Here is a 23,519-nt window from a genome sequence, read left to right as displayed (position 1 = left end):
TTGAACAGGGTAACATGGAGAGACTTTTCACATGAATGATGGGGGCTGGAATACTGAACCTTGAACAGTGTCTTTGCCCGAGCTCCCTGCTTGTTCATACAGTCTTCTGTAGAGTCTTTTCCTTTGCCTTCTGATGTTACTTTGCTTGGTTATGACCACCTCACCTTCCTGAGGTTTCCTGTCCTGCTACCGGTCCAAACAAAGAGCACTTTTCTCATTCCCAGCTACATCGGAATGTAATATAAATTTGTGTTGATAAAAAAAAGAAAGAAAGAAAGAAAAGAAATGGGGAGACAAATAACTTCGAATGTTTCTGAGAACCTCCTGTGTTTCAGACATTCTCACAAGCTGCTCACTTGCATCATTAACTCACTTCTCACAATAGGCAAGTGAAATCAGTACTACATGATCCCCACTTTATAGATTGGAAACTGGAGTTTTTTAGAAAGGTAAGAAAATGACCTAAAGTCATACGTTTGGCAGACAGACGATTCAACTCCAGTTAACGGGATTAGAACTTATATCCATAACCATTACACTGTGGCTCTGCTCTCCTCCCTCTTATTCCAGCTTCCTGAAGAAGGAGTTCTGGCCCATCCTGGTCTAGTGAACTATGACCCCAAGGGTGAGGTCATGCTGAGAGCCTCCTGCTGCTACCATGGCAGTGTTACAGGGGCAGTTCTCAGAAAATGGGAGACAAAATATTTACACTCTTTGTTAGACAGGATTTTTTTTTTTTAAATGATTTTTTATTATATTATGTTAGTCACCATACAGTACATCCCCGGTTTCCGATGTAAGGCTCGATGATTCATTAGTTGTGTATAACACCCAGTGCACCATGCAATACGTGCCCTCCTTACTACCCATCACCGGCCTACCCATTCCCCCACCCCCCTCCCCTCTGAAGTCCTCAGTTTGTTTCTCATAGTCCATAGTCTCTCATGTTTCATTCCCCCTTCTGATCAGAAGGGGGAATGTTAGACAGGATCTGATCATTATCAAGTGTTTTTATTTCAGTTTTCATTTCCACTTCTAGCTGAAGGGAACATGGAAACGAAAGCTTATCCAGTTACTTGTGCAGGGGGTGTGTGCATGCTTGTGTGGCCAGTATCATATTTGAAGGGAGAATATCGTAAATGAATTTGGGGATTTCAATGTCTGCCATTAGCACAGGTAAGTAAACCTGGTTGTAAACATGACAAATACGTGAACATGAGGAATTTGGCAAGTTTTGACATAATTTTTGGAATCATTGACTTTGGGATGTATCTTATGAAAGATTTGATCATATATTTTAAGGTTTTTAAAATATTTAACATTTATTTCATTTTCAAAATCTTGGAGCAAGCAAACAAATGAACAAAATAAAAATTTTCGATTCATAGGAATATGGTCAGTTGGGCATCTTGATTTACAAGTGACTGTTCCCTCTACTGTTTGACAGGCTGAAGTAGTTCAGTTGGACAGAAAATAGAGCTTATGTGGCTGATTCCTGAGTAATAGGATATTCTGATTATCATATCCCTATCTCATAAGACTGTTGTCCGGAGAAGAGAACATACACAGCTCAGGGTAAATCCATCCATTTGCTTCCCTGGCAAGCACTGCTACTCTGTATCACTTCCCAATGTAGTCCATAGTCTCCCTCCCCATCTCGCTCCTCATGGAAAATACCACTGTATGCCATCCTACTCCATGAGTCTTCCGCACAGCATCTAAGTTTAAACAGTTTCTCCCTCTGCTAAATTTAAAGATGCTTAACAAATGTTTCCTGGTGAGTAAATTCGTATGTCTTGTATCTCAGTGCCTTTTCATCTCACACTTCCAGACACAGAAAAACCTAAGCAACAAACAAGGTAGTTTCTCTTGCCTTTCATAAACATAAACTGGCATCGTGTTACACTTCCTAGTTGCTTCTGTCTCAATCGACATTTAGCACTATGTCTGGTATACTGTAAACTATCCAATAATAATTATTGTTACTGGATCACAAGGGCTCAGCTATACCAAACTTGTGGCAGAAAGATAAACCTTTATTCGATCTTTACCCAGTCTTACTTAAAGCCTAAGAAAAAGACAGGTAGTTAAACTCATGCACAAAATGCCTAGACACAGACATTATTTTTTCTGCATGTTCTAAAGATGATAAAATTAAAAAAAAAAAAAAAGCCTTCTAATGCATCAGAGTTTAGGGGATTAAGAAAATGTAGCATGATGTTCTCAAGTTAGTCTTCCTTCCAGTTTGGAGCATGCTAAGATTAATGGAGAATGTGGTAATCTTTATTTCAAACCATTAAGTTCCAAATTTAGTGTCAGTGTAGCAAGTACTGCAAGGAAGATGGATATTACCCTTTTCAGTTTTAGGAGCTGGTAAGTCACGTTGCTTGTTTTCAGATTAGCAGATGTTTGTCTCTGGGTATTGCCATAAGGAATGCTGTGTTTATTCAAATAAATAGATTCCCTGGCTGTGAATGATGATGAGCTTCACACATTTCTCATGTGTCTTATACACACATATACTCAGATACACACACACACACACACACACCCGCATATTCTGCATTTTTTTTTTTTTGGCGAATATCCCAATTAACAGTGAAACAGATTATTTGCATAATCTTCTTTGTTGTGGAAAATTGTAAGTCTATATACAGAATCTGTTTAAAAAAAAATTTACTTAGCCATAAAAGAGATGGGATTGTCATGCTAGTATTAGAACCATGGATGATTTGAAATTGACTGTGAGGTTTTCAGACTATGGAAGGGCCCCCCCCCCAAAAAAAATACTATGCTCTATCTTTGTAGCTGTCATTATCTGATTTAAACATTTTCCTGTATATAGTAAGCTCCAGCATGAGTTTGTTTGTTTGTTTGTTTGTTTGTTTATGTGTGTACTGTATTCTGTTTTTTCAAGCACTGGTGTGGTAAAGGTATAGGGCATGATTTTCTTTTCACAGAGCTGAGGAGATAATCATGGAATTTTTCTGACCAAGAAATAGTTCAGGGATATTAAATATTTTAAAAAATGATTCACCTGAAACCAATATGTACAGGCAACCACAAGTTTACTTCTGAAAACGTCACCTAGCTCATACTTTGCTTTTAAAGTTGCAAAAATTATGCATTGTCTGTGTAAGCTATTTGCATGGCAAAACAGCTCAGTGAACTCTTTGCCATTTTCCAAAATTACCTAGGAATATACAATAGATGTATTTTTCCGTCAAAGCTGGAAGGATGAAAGATTAAAATTTAAAGGACCCATGACAGTTCTCCGGTTAAATAACCTAATGGCCAGTAAGATCTGGACTCCGGATACCTTTTTTCACAATGGAAAGAAGTCAGTGGCACACAACATGACCATGCCAAACAAACTCCTGAGGATCACAGAGGATGGTACCTTGTTGTACACCATGAGGTAAGGATGACTGGGTTTCTATCTGTGATTCTTTCTGTATGTCTTTCTCTTCCATTATATGTGATCATGAAGCTGATGGGTCATGGTGGCGCATCTGGTTTCCTGTTTGCCCTCTTTTTCAACCTTAATAATTATTCCTCTATGAAAAATAAACCAACTGAAGTCTTATGCAAGTATTAAAGCATTAAGTAAAATGATTAGATAAAGTGGGGGAGAGAGTTTATAATGTATATTAAGTAACGTATCTCAAGTATCTCTCCAACCTGCTGTAATTCAATATGAGGAACTTCTTCCCCCTACTACTAACTTCATATATTCCTGCATCCCAATAAGGTCTAGATCAGATTTCTAGAAGCTGTCTGAAGGTATGTATCCAAAAATGTTTCTACTTAAAAGAAGTGGAGAAAAAATCCAAAAAAAATTAGAACAGATCAAGTATCTTAAAAAACATAGATTCATATGGAAGGATACATTTTCAAGAAGTATATGAATTTATAATGATATAATTAGACAGAATATAAATATGCTTAATTGTGCTTAAATTGTAGAATATATATATGAGGAAAATATTTATTTATTTATTTATTTATTTATTTATTTATTTATTTATGCTTTATAAACATTTCTCCCATTTTGAGATTATTGGAAAACCTGACAGCTAGATATCTTCACTTATGGTTCAATGAAGGAAACATGAATCAAAAAACATTGTGAATACCTTCAAAGAAAAAAACGTTAAAATATTCCTAATTTGTAAGAAATTAAAAATTGTCCAGAGCTCATTCTTAAGAGAAGCAGTTATTTCCTACCCAGGTGACTTGTTAGAAGACAGTACTTGGTAATTCAGACTAAGTTTTCCTTTGGCACAAAAAGGTGATGGAGGCAAAATCCTAGACTTAGTGGATTTTGTTTAGTGTGGGAATAGAGTGATACTTTGCTTTTGAAGAAAGCTGTCAGAATTTCTACGTTTCTATACAAAAATATCCAAATGAGAAAGAAAGAAAAAAAAATGCTTCAAGAGCCACTTTAGATGTGGGACTCAACTAATAAACATGTAATTGAATTAAAGAATGACAAATCTCTAAAAAAAAAAGAGAGAGAGAGAGAGAAAATAAAGGATCAGTGGACAGACATGTTGAGACCTTTCCAGATCATCCCAGTAGGATCTATTTATAATTGAAACCTTGAAATATCCTCCCCTTATAAAACACCCTACACTTGTTTTTGAGCCTAAGTTCAGTATTTATTCCTCCCAGCTGGCAATTTTCTGGGGCAGGATTTGCATCAACTGAAAAGTTGACCGATTCATACTTTCTGATGCATGCAGTGTTCGTCAATAACTAGCCTGTTATTGGCCATCTCCTAAACTTAGCACCACCTTTGCTAATATGTCGTCACTTTCCTTAATATTTTGATTTTAAAGTGCAAGTTTGATCATTAATTTACAGACTCCATATTTGCTTTAATCAGTATTGTAATCACTTAATGAGTCTATTGGCTATAAAGCCATCCCTACCACATTTCTTGAGCTACTTAATAATATGGGTAAATATATTTTATAAAAACCATGTGAGGAATTTGGTATAAATTCCCTCATAATTCCACCAAGCAAAATCAAATATATTTCAGTGAATTATTTTCTTTACCCTTTTTCAAATGTAAATAGAACTGAAGATAAGAACTAAAGAGAAGCCCAGCAGAGTCCTGGCTTCCATTAGGAAGTAAATTTGTATAAAACAAAATGGTTGGAATATAGTGAGATCACCCACAAACTTTCCTTCACCTATTCCTTTGCTGTTTTATGCCATTTGATGCTGTTTTAAGGAAGGAGATGGGGAGAGCTGCCCTGAAGAGAGGAGACATCCTCTTCTCTTCCTAGCTATCCATGTCTTCTTCTCCGCCAAGTCTTTATCCAAGTATTTATTTGCTTACATCTAGTTTTAGTCTCAAAAGATTTTCTGGGTCTAGGTGGATTAGGTAATGATGCTTGTCTTGGGAAACATTACAAATGCTTGCCCATCATACAAATTCTGGTATCACCTGTTTTCTCAAAAGAAACAAACGGATTGAATCCAGTCATTGTTGTAAATATTCCTTTTCGATCCTTTGGTTAACAGCTTGGTATCATGCTGCTGTGTGTGCCTGCCTCTCTTGCTTTTCTTAATATATTTGCTATAGTTAATAACATCCTAGTCATATTTATCGGTAAGTGTCTAATCTATAGGGCTCTTGTTTATACCCTCTGTTTTCCTTAATTGATAAGGCTGACGGTGAGAGCTGAGTGTCCAATGCATTTGGAGGATTTCCCTATGGATGCACATGCCTGCCCACTAAAATTTGGAAGCTGTGAGTAAATTTTTAATTTTAATTTTTCTTTATTCTTATGAGGGACATAAGTCTGTAATTTTTTAAAAGATTTTATGTATTCATTTATTTATTTGAGAGAGAAGGAGAGAATGCACAAGGGGAGGAACAGAGGGAGAGGGACAAGCAGATTCCATGCTGAGTGCAGAACCTGATACAGGGCTTGATCTCCCGACTCTGAGATCATGACCTGAGCCAAAATCAAGAGTCGGATGCTTAAGTGACTGAGCCACCCAGGGGCCCCTGAGAGACCAAAGTCTTTAAGCAAGAAACCTCCAATTAGTAAAGTCTGTTAGGGGAGAGATAAAAAGCATGAAGTTTAGCGATTTGCTGCAAATACTTTCTAGGGGTGCCTGGATGGCTCTTTCTGTTAACATTAAGCGTCTGCCTTCAGCTCAGGTCATGACTTCCAAGTCCTAGGATCAAGCCTGCATCAGGATTTCTGCTCAGTCTATTTCTCCTCTCCCCCTTGCCCCCTTCCCTCCCCCACTTTCCCCTCCTTGTGCTCTCTCCTCTCTGTCAAATAAATAAATAAATTTTTTGAAAAATACTTTCTATAAGTAATAATCTTTTATTTCATGTTTTAATGTTATTTCAGGAAGAGATTATTGTAAGAAAGAATGGAGTTAATTAGTGGAAAAATTCTACTTTTGTTAAAGCTGTATTCATAGAAAAACAAGTGGAGTACAAATGTTTTTACCCCATAGATAATACCTCCCTGCCAATAAATGGAGATCATTGTGCTTATTTTGTATCATTGCTGACATTTGTTTGACCTTAAGAATATTGCAAGTTGTTTATCAGTTGGAAACATTGGTAGGTGGAAGCAGTGCATGATAATTGTTTCTTAATAATGAAGTCTACACCTAAGAAAATATTGCCTGATGAGAATTTATACTAATCATAGTCTTTTGAAAAGTTCTAGATCTGTTTGGATATCCAATGAAATTCCTGTGTATATTAATGCTTTTGGAAGTATCCTAGATAACCTTTATGATAACTGTCGGGGTTTCTGCTATTTGAAAATATGCAGGCACACATCAGAGGAGCCAAGAGAAGAGTGACCAGCAGAGTCAGGTTCCCTGGTCCTCCTCTACCCTTCTGCTTTTGACTAGTATGCATATATAAAGGGAGTGAGAACAATGTATTCCTGGTTTCCTGCAGGAGAGTTACTTACAAGGACTGAGTCAACTCCTGGACTACCTAACCAGCTTTCTGTTCCCACTAGACAGACAGTCTAAGCAACTATTTTGGTGAAGATATGATTCATAGAAAAAAAAAATAGTGGTGGTGTAGGAAGACAGCAAGCAAAGAAAATAGCAAAGGGCCTTCAGGCTCCTAGCAGCACTAGTCATGGAGAGACAAGTTTATTTATAACTCTAATTCTATACTGAAACCCAAGGACAAACTACTTCAAAAATTGTCAGCCAAACAGGCCTTTGATGATAACTCCCTCCTCCCCGCTCTTTTCCCAGTTTATTGTATATTCTATGTTAGGGACTACTATGTTTTCTCCTGATTACTACCTCCATTTTTAACAATATTATGTATTATGTGTTACTTGTATGCCAGGCTGTATATTAAATATTTGTGTATGTGTCAGTTCTTCTAATCCACAAAATAATCTTATACTTAGGAAGATCATGCATTATAGTTTGCCTGGGGCAATACTTATTTATGTCTGATATCCTGATATAACTACTAATAGTGCCCCCTTTTACCTTCAGAAATACCTTGTTTTGGACAACAAATTACTTATTTAGTATACTAGTCAGGAATGCTTTCAAGCAGTGAGTATTGCTAGCTGAAAAGAAAAGGGGTTTGTATTTTTGTGAGATGAATGATGATAAGTGATTGTTAGTTGATTGTTGGTTAGTCAGCATCTTAACAAGGATGATGTTTTAAGATGCCCTTAGATATCCTTCCTGATCACAAAATGGCTGCTGCAACTCCAGTCATTGCATCTGCTTTCAAAATAAAGAATAGTGGACAAAGAAGAAAGAACCAGTGCCTGTATCAAAGAGATAAAAGCTTTCCCTAAAATCCTAGCAGGCATTTAGTCACATCTCATTAATCAAAGATGTGTCTCATTGCCAATGCTGACTGCAAATGAGGTTGGGGAGAAATATTCTTAACTAAGCACATTGTCGGCCCGAAGAAAACAGGAAGTATTTTAGGAAGGAGGAAATGGATAGAGAGTAGAAAACAAATAGTGTGTCATGTAACAAAACTAAAGTTAAATAAAAATCTGCTTTCTACCTCAGAGCCTTTATACTTGCTCTTTTCTCTACTTGGGTTACTCTTCCCTTGGTTATTCATGTAACTGGCTTCTTTTATTTTTCACTTCTCAGCAAAAATGTCATCTTCTGGGGCCTTCCCTAATGACCTTATCTAAATTGACATACACCCCCACCCATCTTCTTGATTATAATACATGTTTAATTTAGACATATTACAGCAATGATTATTTGTTTTATTTATTGGTTGACATTTTTATTGTCTGGAGACTGTAAACTCCCATGAGAGCACAACTTATTTTGTTCAGCATTTCCTAGCACAGGACCTAATATAATGTAGACACTCAGTAAATATTTATTGAATAGATAAAAATTACAATAATCAGATTTTTAATTCCCCTTTAACGTTTAAGTCTCAGATAAGATAGCTTCAGAAAAGGATTTAAGACCTGTGGGAAATTAAACAGAGAAGACTTGACATTGAAAAGTAAGCATCTGAGCTCAGTGGGAGAGCGCCATGACTAATTACCGTCGCCTGCCATTGGCTTGAGAAGAAGCAGTGGTGATTGATTTATTGCATAGTTTGTTCTCTGACCTGGCCTAATTAGCACACTTCTGAAAGGAAGAAACTGAGGCAAAAGTGGGCTACAAATTGATTGACCCAGTTTTTGAAGCAAACATCTTGCCAAAATCTCACAGAAGAAAATAAGCAAGAGATAAGCTAGAGGACTTTGTGATAATTTAGTAGAACACTATGTAATAAAGTTTATGAAGCAAAGTCATCCATATGTTGATAAGAACTAACCTCAGAAAAGCAGATGTTTTCCTTACCACTTTCCATTAGACCTTGATTGTCAGTGTTCCATCACACTTTTTGCTTATTGGGGATAGAGCCCTCTTCATAAGGCCAGATAACCAGCAGATAATGTGCATGATTTAGCTGACATCTTTTAACTGCTTATTGAGGAAAATACAAATAAGGCTTTGATTTCAAAAAAAGAGATTCAGATGATATTCTGATAAGATCTAGGCAAGTGCTAGATCTAGTATGGACTTGATAAATGATGGTTTCCTGACTGATAATCAAGCACAATGCCTTGTAAATAAGGAGAGAGGGATAAATAGAAATTTAAATGAATTCTGAATAATAAATAACTTTGGAAATTATTTAGTGCACATGCTTCATACAAGTGGAAAGACAAAAGCCCGTAAAAGTGAAGTGATAATGTGTATTAGCAGATGCTCTTCTGATACCAAGTCTATGCTCCCAGTGTTGTGGTACCACAGAGTTCTTTCATAAGCCCAACCAAAGCTTATTGTCTTCTTTTTAAATTTTTTCTGAGGTATTCTGCTGATGTATTTGAAATCTGAGCTTAACATTTTGACTTAAGTAGCTGAAGACTCTTTTTAACCTTATCTTCTTTATGCTGAATAGTTTCAAATGAAAGAAGTAGTCATAGGCCCTACTTTCTAGATACCGAAATGAAGAAGTAAGGTATATCACCTGTTGTGATGCCTAAGGTATACCTGTCTTCTACATCTTAAAACACCAACTTTATTTTTTTTTTAAGTTTTTATTTAAATTCCATTTAGTTAGTTGAGGCACCCGGGTGGCTCAGCTGGTTAAGAGCGTCTGCCTTCAGCTCAAGTCATGATCCCGGGGGCCTGGGATCAAGCCCCACATCATGTTCCCTGCTCAATGGGGAGTCTGCTTTTCCCTTTCCTTCTGCCCCTCCCCCTGCTCATGCTCGAGCTCTTGCTGTCTCTCAGATGAATAAATAAAATCTTTAAAAAAATAAATTCCAGTTAGCATACAATGTAACATTTATTATTTTCAGGTGTACAATGTAGTTGATCCACACTTCCATAAAACACCTGGTGCTCCTCACGACAAGTATACTCCTTAATCCCCATCACCTGTATCACCATGTGGATCCCCTCTGCATTTGGGGAGATTTCCATTGAGAGACATAAACAATATGTCATCTCCACTTGCACAGTAATGCTGCATTTATTGTAGATTTATACGCATTGGCGTTTCTAAGAGATTGCAAGTGTGAGACATTGGATTATATGAAGTGAAAAGTGGATGGTAACGAATTTTTTCCTCTAAAACTATATTAGCAACCCATTGGCAACATGTCATGAGGTGCAAAAAGGTAGAGTCCAGGCACTGTTGCTAATGATAGTGCAATACGGTAGAAAGAGTTTTGTTTTTCTTTTTATTTGTTATGAAATGACACAGGGTCTAGAATTGGTTTCATCCCTAATTACTTGACCACCAAGTATCCTTGCTTGGATTTTGAGCATATAATATGCAGTTTTTGCCTAGGAAATCCTGATTAATAGCAGTAGGGTAGAATGAATGTCATTCTATGCTCTTACCTCAGTTTTCCCACTAAATAGCTATTTAAATATTTAAGCCCTCAAATAAGCCATTCTGTGTTTCTGTGCTTGAGTTTATCATCTGTAAAATGAGACAGACTATATGACCTCTAAAGTCCTTCCATGTTAACAGTCAATGATTCTGTGTTACCATAAACGTGAGATGTTTTCTTAGGTAAGACTCTTCCATTAAAAAAAGAAAAATTTATCATGATCCGAAAAATATTTTGCTGAATATACATACCTACAAATTGTAAGCACTCTGGTTCTTCTCAGCTAGTGCTCTACAGTTCTTTGAGGGATTTTTAAAAATAAATTATGTTTTAGATGCTAACATATGCAGTCCTCCTCCTTAACAAATGCAATGCTGAAACGATTCAAAATTTTAAGTTAATGAGATGTGTTAAATCAATGGTAGGAATTATTTCAGAATGTATATGTATAGCAAATATTCATGTTGTACACTTTAAATATCTTATAATTTTATTTGTCAGTTTTACCTTAATAAAGCTGTAAGTAAGTACATATATACAGAAGTCAATGAGGACAGCCACAATTAAAAAAGAAAAATCAGTGAGAATAAATTCCAAAACCACTCGTTTATCAATCTTACACGTTTATGAAAGAAGCAATGACCACTAATTAACTCCTAGTATATTCTCTCAAATTTCTGAAAAAATTTGATTAAAAAAATACCTGATTGTAAATTGGTCCAGAAATGATGCTGGAGCAAACCAGACACCCACGTAAAATCAGGAGAATACTGACTACACTTTTCTGCAAAACTCATCCCAGAGACAAGAAGCAGCTTTGGTTCAGAGAATGAGGGGCATGGCTCTCATCTTTCTTACTTCACATGTGTGTAAAAATGCCACCATCACTTCACATCTCATAATATGGTAGCTTGGAGAAATACGGATTTGAACAAAACACTCAAATTTGGTTACCTTAGGGTGGGCATTGGGCGAAGCAGGGTGTTAACGACTTTTACGGGCTCTAGGCACTTGCATTTGGGAACAATTCCTCAAAAAATATATTAAAACTATAGTTTAATTTATAATTTTATATTTGTAACTTTTGTATTTTATGACTACGTTGGTATAAAGATTAATATAATCCAAGTGGGGTTATATTCACTTTTTTCTGATTTTAAAAGAAAACATGGTTTGGCCACCTAGAAGTATTGTGGACCCTGGACCTTTTGCCTGCTGTGCTAATGTCGAAGTTGGCCAAGACGTAAAGCTTTCACAGTAAAACTAGCTTTTGCTATCATATCTGCCTCTTTTTAAAAAAAAAAAAAAAAGATTTTATTTATTCATTCGACAGAGATAGAGACAGCCAGCGAGAGAGGGAACACAAGCAGGGGGAGTGGGAGAGGAAGAAGCAAGCTCACAGCGGAAGAGCCTGATGTAGGGCTCGATCCCACAACGCCGGGATCACGCCCTGAGCCAAAGGCAGACGCCTAACCGCTGTGCCACCCAGGCACCCCCTATTATATCTGCCTCTTAAACACCCTGGAAACTCTCTGCTTTTGCTAATGTGCTATTCCTTTGATTTTTAATATCACTCTACATCTACACAGAGGAAAGTATATACTATCATTCCACCCCATGTGTAGTGGGTGTTCTGTGACTGGAAACCAGAAAAGCGATGGAATCCCTTCTTCTTCTCCTTCTCACTCATTCTATACACCTCTTCCCCCAGCCTTCCTGAATTAGGGATCAGGATTATGACCTCGCCTCTCATGTGAAAGGATAGGCTAGGTTAAAAGTGACACGGCAAATGAAAACGATGGAGAAGTGTAATGAGCCAAATGGTGTAACTCATCAACACCATCGTCATGAGAGTAAACACCCATTAAAAGGAGAATTAATTTAAAAGGAAGTAAAGCCAGACTTCTTTTAAAAAGGGATGCTTGGTAGAATTTCCAGTGTTACATTTCATATTTATCATGACCTTCCCCTGGCCCGACATAATCTGGACCCAGGCTCCTGCTTCTAACATTATTTCATCTCTCATGCACTCAGCTTTAGTCACATTGGTATTCCTGTTCTTCCTCAAACATATCAAGCTTTTACCTGGCCTGGATGAAATAAACCTTTGTTCACCTACCCCGCAAACTCTGCCCCAAGACATACTCTACTCTCATTTCTGTCATGCATATAACTGTCATTTCCTCAAGGACCCTCTGTGCATCCTTTACCTAGAATAGGCCATGTCCTTCATTCTCTACACCCTTAACCTATTGTGTATGGCTTTTTTGCATTTAACGCTGCTCCAAATAGGTTTATTAGCTTGTCTGGTTTTGTCCCCATTACTGCAGTGCATGTTCCACATCATCAGGGAAACTTGGTTGGTATGGATTTTTTCAGCAAGTTACTTTTTCTTTTGTAGATGCTTAATAACCATTTGTTGTAAGAGTGAACAGATGACTGAACAAATCAGGGAAATGTGTTTTAGTTTTCCTAAACTAAGGGATATGGGCTCTCCTTTCCTGGCCTGCCCTCTAGTACCATGCAATTGAAAATATGAAATTGATAGGACTCACCAGCTAGTGAGGAGAATTGAAGTAGCATGACATATAGACCATTTTCCTTCCTTCCCCTTCAGATGCCTATACCAGAGCAGAAGTTGTTTATGAGTGGACCAGAGAGCCAGCACGCTCAGTGGTTGTAGCAGAAGATGGGTCACGCCTAAACCAGTATGATCTTCTTGGGCAAACAGTAGACTCTGGAATTGTTCAGTCTAGTACAGGTAAGTGCCAGTTGATTATTCCAGATATGTCAGAAGAAATATAAGCAGTTTTTGTGAGAATGTGAGAATTCGGTAAGTTCTTCAATAACACAAGTAGAGAGAGAGAAAATTTCAGTAACCTGAGACCAATTAAGCTAGGAACTAGTGTAAACTCTATAGATTTGTGTCTTTGGATTCCTCATTTAATGTCTTTTGGCCTCTGTTTCTTTGTTTGCAAAATAAGGCACTAGTTCTATGTGATCAGGGTAGCAGAGTATTTAGAAATGTGAACTTTTGGGGAAGAATGTATGTATTAAATTCTTACTCTTCCACCTTGCCTGTTGATTGTGGCCACCTCACAGGGTTGTTGGAAGGCATGAATGAAATCCATGAAGAGTACTTATGATAGTTTCTGGCACATAAAAAAAAACTCTCAATAAATGTTAGCTATTAATATCATCTAGGCCTGATTTATTATAATGATTCAATGAATCTTGGTGACTTTGTAGCAGTGATCATTATACATAAGATACCAAAAGAACTAGATCAGATACTATTAAGCAGCTGGACCCAAAACTTTAAACTTTTGAAGTTGTTTCAAGAAATAAGAGTTTAATTATGCAAATATCCATTTTGTGACTATATGTAATGTGATCGTTGGTCTGGAAAATTATAAAAATATGGATTTTAACCTTCCCTCAATCCCAATAGTTTTAGATTATTTTTTTTAACAAGAACCAGCAGTTTTTATAGCTGTCTTTAAAATTTTAAATTAGTTCATTCACTTTGGTAATTTCTAAGAAAAATACAATTTGGTAGTAAATAAGGGCAGAAGTGGTATTTTTGTCAGAAAAATTCGTTCCTTAGATTTCAGACTTTATCTTAGGACCCTGATAATTCTAAGAAGTTCAAGTAATAGGTCTGTATATCTTATTCTGGTTATTGGAAAATCCCTGCTTAATGGGATCTGCCTTTTTCTTATTTTGTCCCAACCATGGCTACTCTGGAAGCCCAAATATTTATGTTTCTTGTTTTGAAAAATGGAGAAGATTGTTCCTCAGTTTTGCCCACATTAAAAACGAGTGTGGCATAGTGGAAAGGTTTTAGGCTTTGTAGTGAGAAAGATACGCACTCAAGTCCTGGTCTTGCCACATAGAAATCTTGTGACTTTGGGAAAGTCATTTATCCAACTAGAAACTCTAGTCTCTTCTAAAAAGTGGGGATTTTATACTTTTTCATTAAAGATGAGATAATATAGAACACTAAGCAGAACATTACATATGGTAAGTGCTCAAAATGGTATGTAGTCTTTGTTGCTATAGTCCTGAAGATCCCAGAACATGGAAGATACTGAAAATTTCTCTCCCTCATAAGTTATGTGGGAAAACATAAGAAAATGAGCAGTGTTCACTTTTTAAAAAATCAAATGCTATTCTAAGTTGGATATTGTGGTAGGCACTGGAGAGTCAGTGACAGACAAGGGGGAGAGCTTGCTGTCATGGAATTGGAAGCCTAAGGGAAGACAAACACATAAAACTATAATTATCAAAATGGGTGGTAAATGCTGTGATTAACATTTTTGTGAGGGCAGGGACCATATCTGTCTTCTGTATCCCTATTATTTACTATAGTAGCTGAAACAGAAGAGGCACTAAATAAATATTGTGAATTAATGAGTAAAACAATAAATGTATCCAGCCTAGGATAATCAAGGAGGAATTGCTGCAGTTGACTTTCATGTTGTTAAGCTGTATTTGTTGGCAACCAAATAATCACCGTTTTAGGCCCAGAACACTGAAAATAATAAACAGAACTTTCCTTCAAGAAATTCTCCATTATCATTAGAATGAAGGCTGAGGGATGTGAAATCAATGAACTCAAACCCAGTGGCATGCATTCAATAGTAGAAGTATATACAAGCCAGGAGGATTACTCAGAGAAAGGAGTACCTCTGCTCTAGTTCTAGTGCTAGTGACCTTGACATGTCACTGCATCCCTCTTTGTGACTAATTTCCATGTTTGCAAAGTGAATGGCTCATTCTGATGAACTTGGAGTCATCTCTGGCTTCATCAGGATTTAGGCTACATACATTCAAGTTATTCAGAAATGATACACAGGCATAAATGGACCTAGGGGATGAGAAGCAGTGGCCCAACCCACCATCACCAAACTGGCTGGACCTCATACATTGGGTCTGTTAAAAGTACTCATTCTGCACTAAAGCAGCAATTTACCTGTACAAATAAGAGCTTTTTCTTGTCATTCCCATAATGGATATTGGTGGAGGGGCAAGGGAGGTGAGGAAAATAGTGAGCAAATTCTCAGATGTAGGAGCTCAGTTTGGTGTACATTTTCAACCTCACAATAAAAGACTGAGCAATACTTCCTCTGGGTCTACTTTAGCTGATCCAAAATCCATCCTGATAGATTTCTGTGGGAAAAAACAAAGATCTTTAAGGTCTTCAGTCCCATATTTCACATATCCTTGTGAAGGCCTAAAAACATTAAGATAAATGACATTGAGTGCTTTAGCTCCCTGTTCCTGCCAGAAGACTGGGAATCATAGCAAGAAAGAGCACCACGTGGAGCATGATGAGGTAAAGACCATCTTCCTCTACCTTAGAATTCTCTGTGGTGAGAGAAGCAATTCAGATAACCTCTTAGAAGGGGTTTTCCTACTTGCCTGAGCCAACTCACATGTGAACACACATTCATACGTACTACCCGTGATCTCTTCCAAGTCAGATACCTCTAGATCCCTTCAGTGACATAGGAGGGGGAATATGAGACTCAGTCCAATGCTTGCATTTTTTAATTCAGTGCAAACCCATTAGAGGCCTGATATCTTTCACGGGGTCTGCCGTAAGATTTGGGGGAAGACATTAAGTTGGAGATTTCATTTGAAGTACACCTACTCACCTGGCAGAGAAAAACCTTTACAGGCACATAGAAGGATGACTCCAGTCAGCTCTCAAATCCAATATAATTCTATGTTATTCACTCATTTGTTCGCTAATTCCTTCAACCATTTGATCACTTCCTGTGTTTGACAATGTAATTGGGCCTGGGAAAGATAGATGAAGGACACGTAAATCCTGTCTTCAAGAAGTGCATAGTTGATTGATATAAGTAGCTAACATGCACTTGGCATTGTTCTAATACAGCAATCCCAGGATATAGGTATTAATGTTATTATATCCATTTTACAGATGGGACAGAATTGAAGCCAGAGAGATTTAACTCTTTTTCCTAGGTCACACAGCTAGGCAGTGGCAGAGCTGAGATTTGAACCTGGGGGTAGTCTAGCTGCAGAGTGCTCTCAACCACATGACTAGTAACAGGCAACATAGACATGTGTGAAATGCAATAATGTGGTGCAGCATGGATTTAAGAGTGTGGACTGTGGAATTATACTGTGAAGGTTTACATGCTGGTTTTACTACTTATTAACTGTCTGACCTTTGGCAAGACATTTCTCTGTTCATCTTTCTCTTGTACAATTTGAAGATGATAAATGGATCTACTTCATGAGTTACTGTGAGATTGAAATAAGAAAAATGCATGTAACCTGCTTAGAGCATCTGACATGTAAAAATTATGTAATAAATATTAGTTATTACTATTAATAATGATGATAGAGTTAGTGCAAGGGAGTTACATAGCATAAAGAAGTCATTTCTGCTTGAAGTATCAGAGAAGGCAGTTTGGAACTGGACCCCAGATACGGCCCCCTCATTCTACTACACCGCATTATGTTTCCTAAGTAATTCTTTAAGGAGAGCCCATGCAAAAATTACAACAGTGATTAAAGTGCATAAAAATATGACTTATACAGAGAAATATAATAATGAAATTAGTGACCAGGCATAATGATAATTTCATGGCCAGAAAACAATAAGAATATAATAATATGCAATGCCTTTTTAAAGTACATGGTGATGGCTGTAAAACCTTAATATTTACCTAAGTCAATAGACAGATTTGATCAAAGGAAATTTAGGTTAGCTTTGCTGAATAAGAATGTTTCTTCTTTATGAATGACTTTCTTTTATCTTTAGAACAAATGACCAAGAGAAATCGTGAGATCCTCCTTCTTAAAGATAGTCTTCTCTAGATGAGTTGATTTAAGTATGACCCTGCAGGGTCAAAAGGAATGAGGAAAGCAACCATTTTCCCTGACCAGGGGGCAACAGCAGTGATCAACATTCATCCAAGGAGCCTCAGGGCCCCCATTTATGAAGCCTAGAACATGATCTCCAGAGAAATAACTGTAGCCATAAACTGTAAAAACTAGGGGCTGGGGGCAGGACAAAAAGACTTCTATAGTCATCTGGTCAACCTATTCATATTTAAGATGAAGAGACCGGTCCAGAAGGGCTAAGTGGCCTAGAACTCTAACCATTTTTTTTTTCTTATTTCTATTCTAGAACTCTTTGATTCAGATATTAAAATACCAATTCTTCCCTCAGTGATATTTTTGATTCCTCATTCCTGTTAAAAAAAGTAGCATAGAAACTTAGGGAACACATAGCTTAGAAAGCACAAAGTTTAGAATACTTGTAAGGAAAGTGACAGGTTTATAAGGACCTAATGTTTACTACAACTTTGTTGATGTGAATGGTTGCTTTCTAGAGCTGGAGAGAATACATTTCTATCGTTTCTGTCTTCACACTGTCAATCTGCATGTGACTCAATTTTTTTAAATGACTTTCATATCTATCATTTCATTTTATCCTCCCAGTATGCTAGGAAATAGTTAAGTAAAGCATTATCATTTTAATCGAACAAATGAGGAAACTGAAGTTAAGCAAAGTATTTACTCTTCAGGCAAATGGAAGCCATTTACTAACCAAACCCTCGAAGCTGCTTTATAGAATTATATCCCAGCTTCTTTTCTTTCTTTCTGCTTAATTTTGTATGGTAATGTATCAGAAATATTGTCACATCTAATTCACAAGCTTCCCTGAGGGTTACATGATATGCAAGGATATTTGAATTACAATTCTTCTAGACTGTTGAATTAGAGGAAAAGAATTTGACATGCTTAGTGCATAAGCACTTGATGTCTAGAGATACTCTTTCAATCCAATTTAGGAGATTGATTTTTTTGTTATTGTGTTTTTCTTTCATTTTTAAACTATTACAACATGATTCTGATTTTGCTGCGTTTTTTTCTCCTTATTTATATGTTTTGTGCCAAAACTTCTTAGATTTTTTTTTAATTTAGGAAAATTATTTCAATAAATTTGAAATTCTGTTTTTCCTCTAATTTGTTAGTGAGGAAGTGGTTTATGTAACAAATATACTGTGGAATAATAGCTCCACCAAAATAACATTCTTTGCAGAATTCCTAAAATGTCACATTGTGAACAACAAAAGATAATAATGGAATATGTATAGACACTCATCTTTCTGACATTATATGAAAGATGGAATTTTTTCTTTGAGCTAATGACATTTTATAAACCACAGTTGAATGAATGGTTAGGAATAATAATGCATACTCCTGAGAGGGTGAAATGTAACATGGCCATGTCCACATAAGACTACATCTCAATAGTCCTGGGAAAATTGGTTTTCTGCATTTTTTTCAAATTTGAATCACTCATTTCTTTCATATGACCTTGGAGTCATCACCCAAGGTATCTACAGAAACTGAAAAGAAATTAATAAATATTGTATTTACCCTCCCAAAGGGAGAGTCTCGTAGATGTTAATTTCAGCGAGTGCCCTTAAACCTCAGTGCCTTCCTTTTTACCATACACGGATGTTGAATACTTAAAATATGTAAAACCGTGCTGTATTCAAAGAACTGTCCCTCTTCCCAGTTAACCTTCAGTTTGGTGAGAGGGATATAAGCATATAAGTTAGCTAAAATAAAAAGTATGAGATTTTATTATTATATCAGTCAATGGCAATTTTTATCATTATTAACAATTAGCAGTGAAAGCATACTTGTGTGTGTGGATGGATTTTCTCCTATAAAGAGTAAATGCATTTATTTTACCAGTGTTTTTACCAATTCTGATTGGTGGGGAAAGAGAAGAAAATGGAGAAAGGAACTAAAATTTATTTTAAAACTCTTACATAGCATGATCTTAATTAGAGCCCTTATTCTTTATTCTCCCCACAATATACTTCTCGCTTTTTTATAGATTAGGAAACTGAGGATCAGAGACTATAAGCGAGTTACCCAAGGCTATCCAGAAAGAAAATAGCATATCTAAGTTTTGAACCCAAGCTAATAAACTTTGCTCTATAGTACATTTCTTCCTAGTCTGCTATGGACTGAGCCCAACCTATAGATGAACAAAATATTCATCAATAATAGATGTCAAGTAGAGAGTTTTGTAGGTCAAGATACTGAGATGTGAAAATGTATGGTAAGACATGAGAAATGATACTGAAATGCATATTAGAGCTACGACACGGAGAATCTTAAATCCAGGTAACAGAGTTTGCTTGTCAGTAGGTAACACTGGAGACGCTGTTGATTAGTACACTGGGGAAGGGCAGAGTGTTTGCTATTGGCATCTAGTGGGTAGAGGTCAAGTGAAATATCCAAAAACATATGGGACCGCCCCCACAACAAACAAGTATCTGGTCTGAAATGTCAGTAGTGCTGAGGCTGAGACACCTTACTGTAGATAATGGGAATCCATTAAGGTATTTTAAGATTTTATGTATGCTTTAAAAAGATTACTCTGAGATCAAAATTTAGGGAAAATGAGTGAGGAAGTGACTGGAGATAAACAAGGCAGTTAATAGATCTACAAAGGAGATAAGAGCAGTGACCATGATATAAGAGATAGACTGAGAGATACTGCACAGGAGAAATTAAAATTGTGGTAATCAACTCATTCCTTTCTCTCTCCCTCAGAAGCCCTATTTAACATCCAAGGTTTGATTCCAGGACTGTAGCCTGAGCGAGCAGACAGATGAGAGAGAGTACCATGAATTTAGAGATGGACTTTAAGTGGAAAAGCAGCACAGCTATACTCTGGACATTATATTTTTTTATGGGAAAGGTTCACTAATGTCAGTTTTTGAACATAGGTGGTGATAATGAAAAATCATATCTCTGAGATGTCCAGTAGGTATTTGGGAATACAGGTTGATTTTGAAAGCAATGTCACTTGGAGCTGTAGATTTGGCTGCCCTCTAGATACCAATGATGCTAGGAGCAGGGGTGAGAAAGGAAATTCCTGGTTAGAGACAAAAAAAAAAAAAAAAAAGCCGGGTTGGGGGAAGAAAGCTGAAAGCAGACCTACACCAGGAACCTCTACAATTACTTTGCAGAAAGATGAAGATTGGAATATTAAGAGATCATAAACAGTTTTAGCCACATTATAGGGGCTGGAGCTAGATGGCCATGGGCTGAGACATAAATCACAGGTTGTGTCGGGCAAAATTTGGAGTTGAAGGGAAGGAGAAATTTGGAGCAATGTGAATACCAAAAAAAGTGATGTTTTCTTAGTAAGAACACACCTATTTCTCTCCTACCCACCCACAGATATCTAAGTATATATTCAGAATGGATAAAGCTAAAATTTTCTAGGATTTATAATTGAGAAAATATAACATCGATTAAAAAAAAACTCCTGTAATTTGGGTTGCGTGTCAATCGCTTTGGATCTTTAAATGAAATCAGACTTTGATGTATACAAAGACCATGAAGTGTGCCCAGCTAGTCCACTGTTTCCTAGCCCAGGCTAGAAATTACAACAGTTCAAAAGCTGTATTGAAGTGGATTTTCCTTGGCCTCCCTTAAAGAATGGTCTGTGTATCTCGGTGGTACCTGAAGAACTGAATGTTTCTAAAACCTTCCCTGGTGATTCTGGTGAAGGTATTCCTCCAAATAAAATTTGAGAAACCCTGAATTCTATCCCACTCTCCTCATTCCAAAGATCAGGCTAAGCTAAATGACTTACCCAGGGTCGCAGAGCTGCTGAGAGGATGTGTTGGCATTAGAACTGGAATTCCCCTAACTTGGACACCAAAGCTCCTTCATTAGACAGCCTGAGTGTCTTCCGAAGTGGTAAACTGGGGATTTGGTCTGTTCTAATCCATTAGTATGTGTCATCAGGGTCTCACACATTGCCTTCATGGTCATTAAAGCCAGTCTGTAAATAGATGTTCAGCTATGTCTCTCAAATGTGTGATATCCCAGGATAAGGACATAGCAATATCCATGAGATCTCTGGCACCTCAGGCTCATCCTCAAACCCATTTTGGTGTTTTTACATTGTCTCTGTTCTTTCCTGGATAAACATTTTCTCTTCAGGAACCTGATATCACTTGGAGACAGGATATGTTTTAAGACTAGTTTCTTGCTGCTGATGGAAAAATCCAGAGATAACTTCTTTTCAAGGTCAAATTGCTCACCTCACTGTCTGTTTCACCTTCTAGGAGAATATGTTGTTATGACCACTCATTTCCACCTGAAGAGAAAGATTGGCTATTTTGTTATTCAGACATACCTGCCATGCATAATGACAGTCATTCTCTCCCAAGTCTCCTTCTGGCTCAACAGAGAGTCTGTACCAGCGAGGACTGTCTTTGGTAAGTGCCAATCAAAATATGCAGACAGGGCTCTGGAGGGCAAGTTATATCATACTGGTGATGCCACAAATGGAATGAAAAAATACTTATACATTAAAATCTGAAGTTAGCACAATAGAAAGATTCAAAGAATTACCATTCTCATTATGGTGTGATTTTAAAAAACTCTTTCTTTAAATAGCAAGTTGTTTTAATGTATGTAAATAGATGCATGTAAATATCAACTAGGCACATGCTATGTCTAAGACTCTTTACCACAGAATAAAAAGCCTTAAGAAGTTTATAATCTAAACTAAGGTTTATTCATGTTCAGAGATCCCTGTGGTATCATTCTTTAAGAATAGGCAAGGAAGGTATGGAAAATCAGTTATCTCAGGAAAAAAGCAGGACAAATGCCCAGAAAAGAGTCTTTTCTTCTGAACTTAGCAAAGTGCTTCCAGGTTGGAAACCACCAAATCTTTGCACTAACAGTAGCCTAGAAACACAGGTGTATTAAGATCCAGAATGATTCCAGCTGCAGACCACAAGAGTAGTTCATTTCAAACTTTTTTTTATTATCGTTTGTTAATATTAACTACTGTTGAAGCCACTTACTAGAATTGAAGATTGAACTCTTATCAATATGCTTATTTCTATGTGTATATTCAGTTTGAGCCCTTTATTCACTGGAAATTGAGAAAAATAGAATAGAGAACATATTTTATGTTTTATGTTTATATTTGTAGCATGAACAATAGCACTATAGTGAAAAATATTTTTTTAAATGCTCATTCTTCCCCCTTATTACCCTAATAAATCATACCTTTCCTTTTTGGAAATTCTCTAAAACATTTTGGAATGTTTGTAAGTCAAAAACCTCGCTCTTAACATTTTCAACAATCTGATATCTCAGCCAACTCATGCCCTTTTGGTAAACATAACTACATATCTGTAAACTCAACTGTGGCAAGTATTTCCGTGTATCAAGTTATATATTTCTGATGTTTTAAGTTCAGTACAATCACAAATACAATTTCCCAAGACCTTTAGCCTTTTAACATTTACTTAGAACACATGTTTCTATTGTTTTTAGTCTCAACTCAGCACATTACTCTGTGCTGGGTGAGTTGCCTGGGAGGGTCACAGATATTTAAAGAAAAAAATACACAAATGAAAAAAGAAAAAAAGAGAAAGTTATACTTTGTAACAGTTTATTATGGGGCATCCAGAATGCAACAAAGTTGAAGCCTGTTTTATGTCTTCAAACATCATCTTCTTGCTGGTCCATGCTTTCTGTCATTTAGAGGCAATGTGGTTGTGTGATTTTGCTGCCAGAAAGATCCAAGTTTTAGGTTCAATCTTCATTTTTCTAAGATTCAGTTACCTTTTAAATGAGAGAACAATTAAAATAAAATAGTGCTCTTTAAAAGATTGAGAAGAATAAAGTAAAATATGTAAATTATCAGGTTGAGTTCTTGGAACTCAATAGATGCTCAACACATTTTTTGTTCTTTACCCTGTCCCTGGAGTGGGAATTATAAGACCACGCACGCACGCACGCGCGCACCTCTTTTTATGCCCTTCTTAACTTAATTTATGGATACATTTAGTTTAAGAACACACATTCCCAAATTACTTCTGACAGTTGCCTACGTGAACCAAAATTTGAAAAAAAAAAAAAATGGAATTCACTGCAGCAGAGATTTATTAACAGAGACTGAAGTTGTCAATAATAATAGCCATTCACTGTTCTTGGGTATCAGGCTCAATGCTAAACACTTTATTACAGTAGTTTATTTAGTATTCATAATAGTTCTCTGAGTTAGACTTATTAAAATTA

At 36.6% G+C, this 23,519-nt stretch overlaps 1 protein-coding gene across 1 annotated transcript in view; it reads left to right on the top strand.

Annotated features, from left to right (window-relative positions):
• Positions 1-23,519, top strand: part of GABRA1 (gamma-aminobutyric acid type A receptor subunit alpha1) — a 57,024-nt gene that overhangs the window by 24,052 nt on the left and 9,453 nt on the right. The window contains exons 5-8 of the mRNA XM_045792148.2: positions 3,198-3,418; positions 5,682-5,764; positions 13,015-13,158; positions 21,548-21,700. Coding sequence (XP_045648104.1) covers positions 3,198-3,418; positions 5,682-5,764; positions 13,015-13,158; positions 21,548-21,700 — 601 coding nt within the window. The remainder of the gene's footprint in view (positions 1-3,197; positions 3,419-5,681; positions 5,765-13,014; positions 13,159-21,547; positions 21,701-23,519) is intronic.

The sequence above is a fragment of the Ursus americanus genome, chromosome 15 (assembly GCF_024610735.1).
Source record: "Ursus americanus isolate L20-20 chromosome 15, mUrsAme1.1.p, whole genome shotgun sequence".
NCBI classification, from domain to species: Eukaryota; Metazoa; Chordata; class Mammalia; order Carnivora; family Ursidae; genus Ursus; species Ursus americanus.
This window is presented reverse-complemented; position numbering and strand designations above follow the sequence as displayed.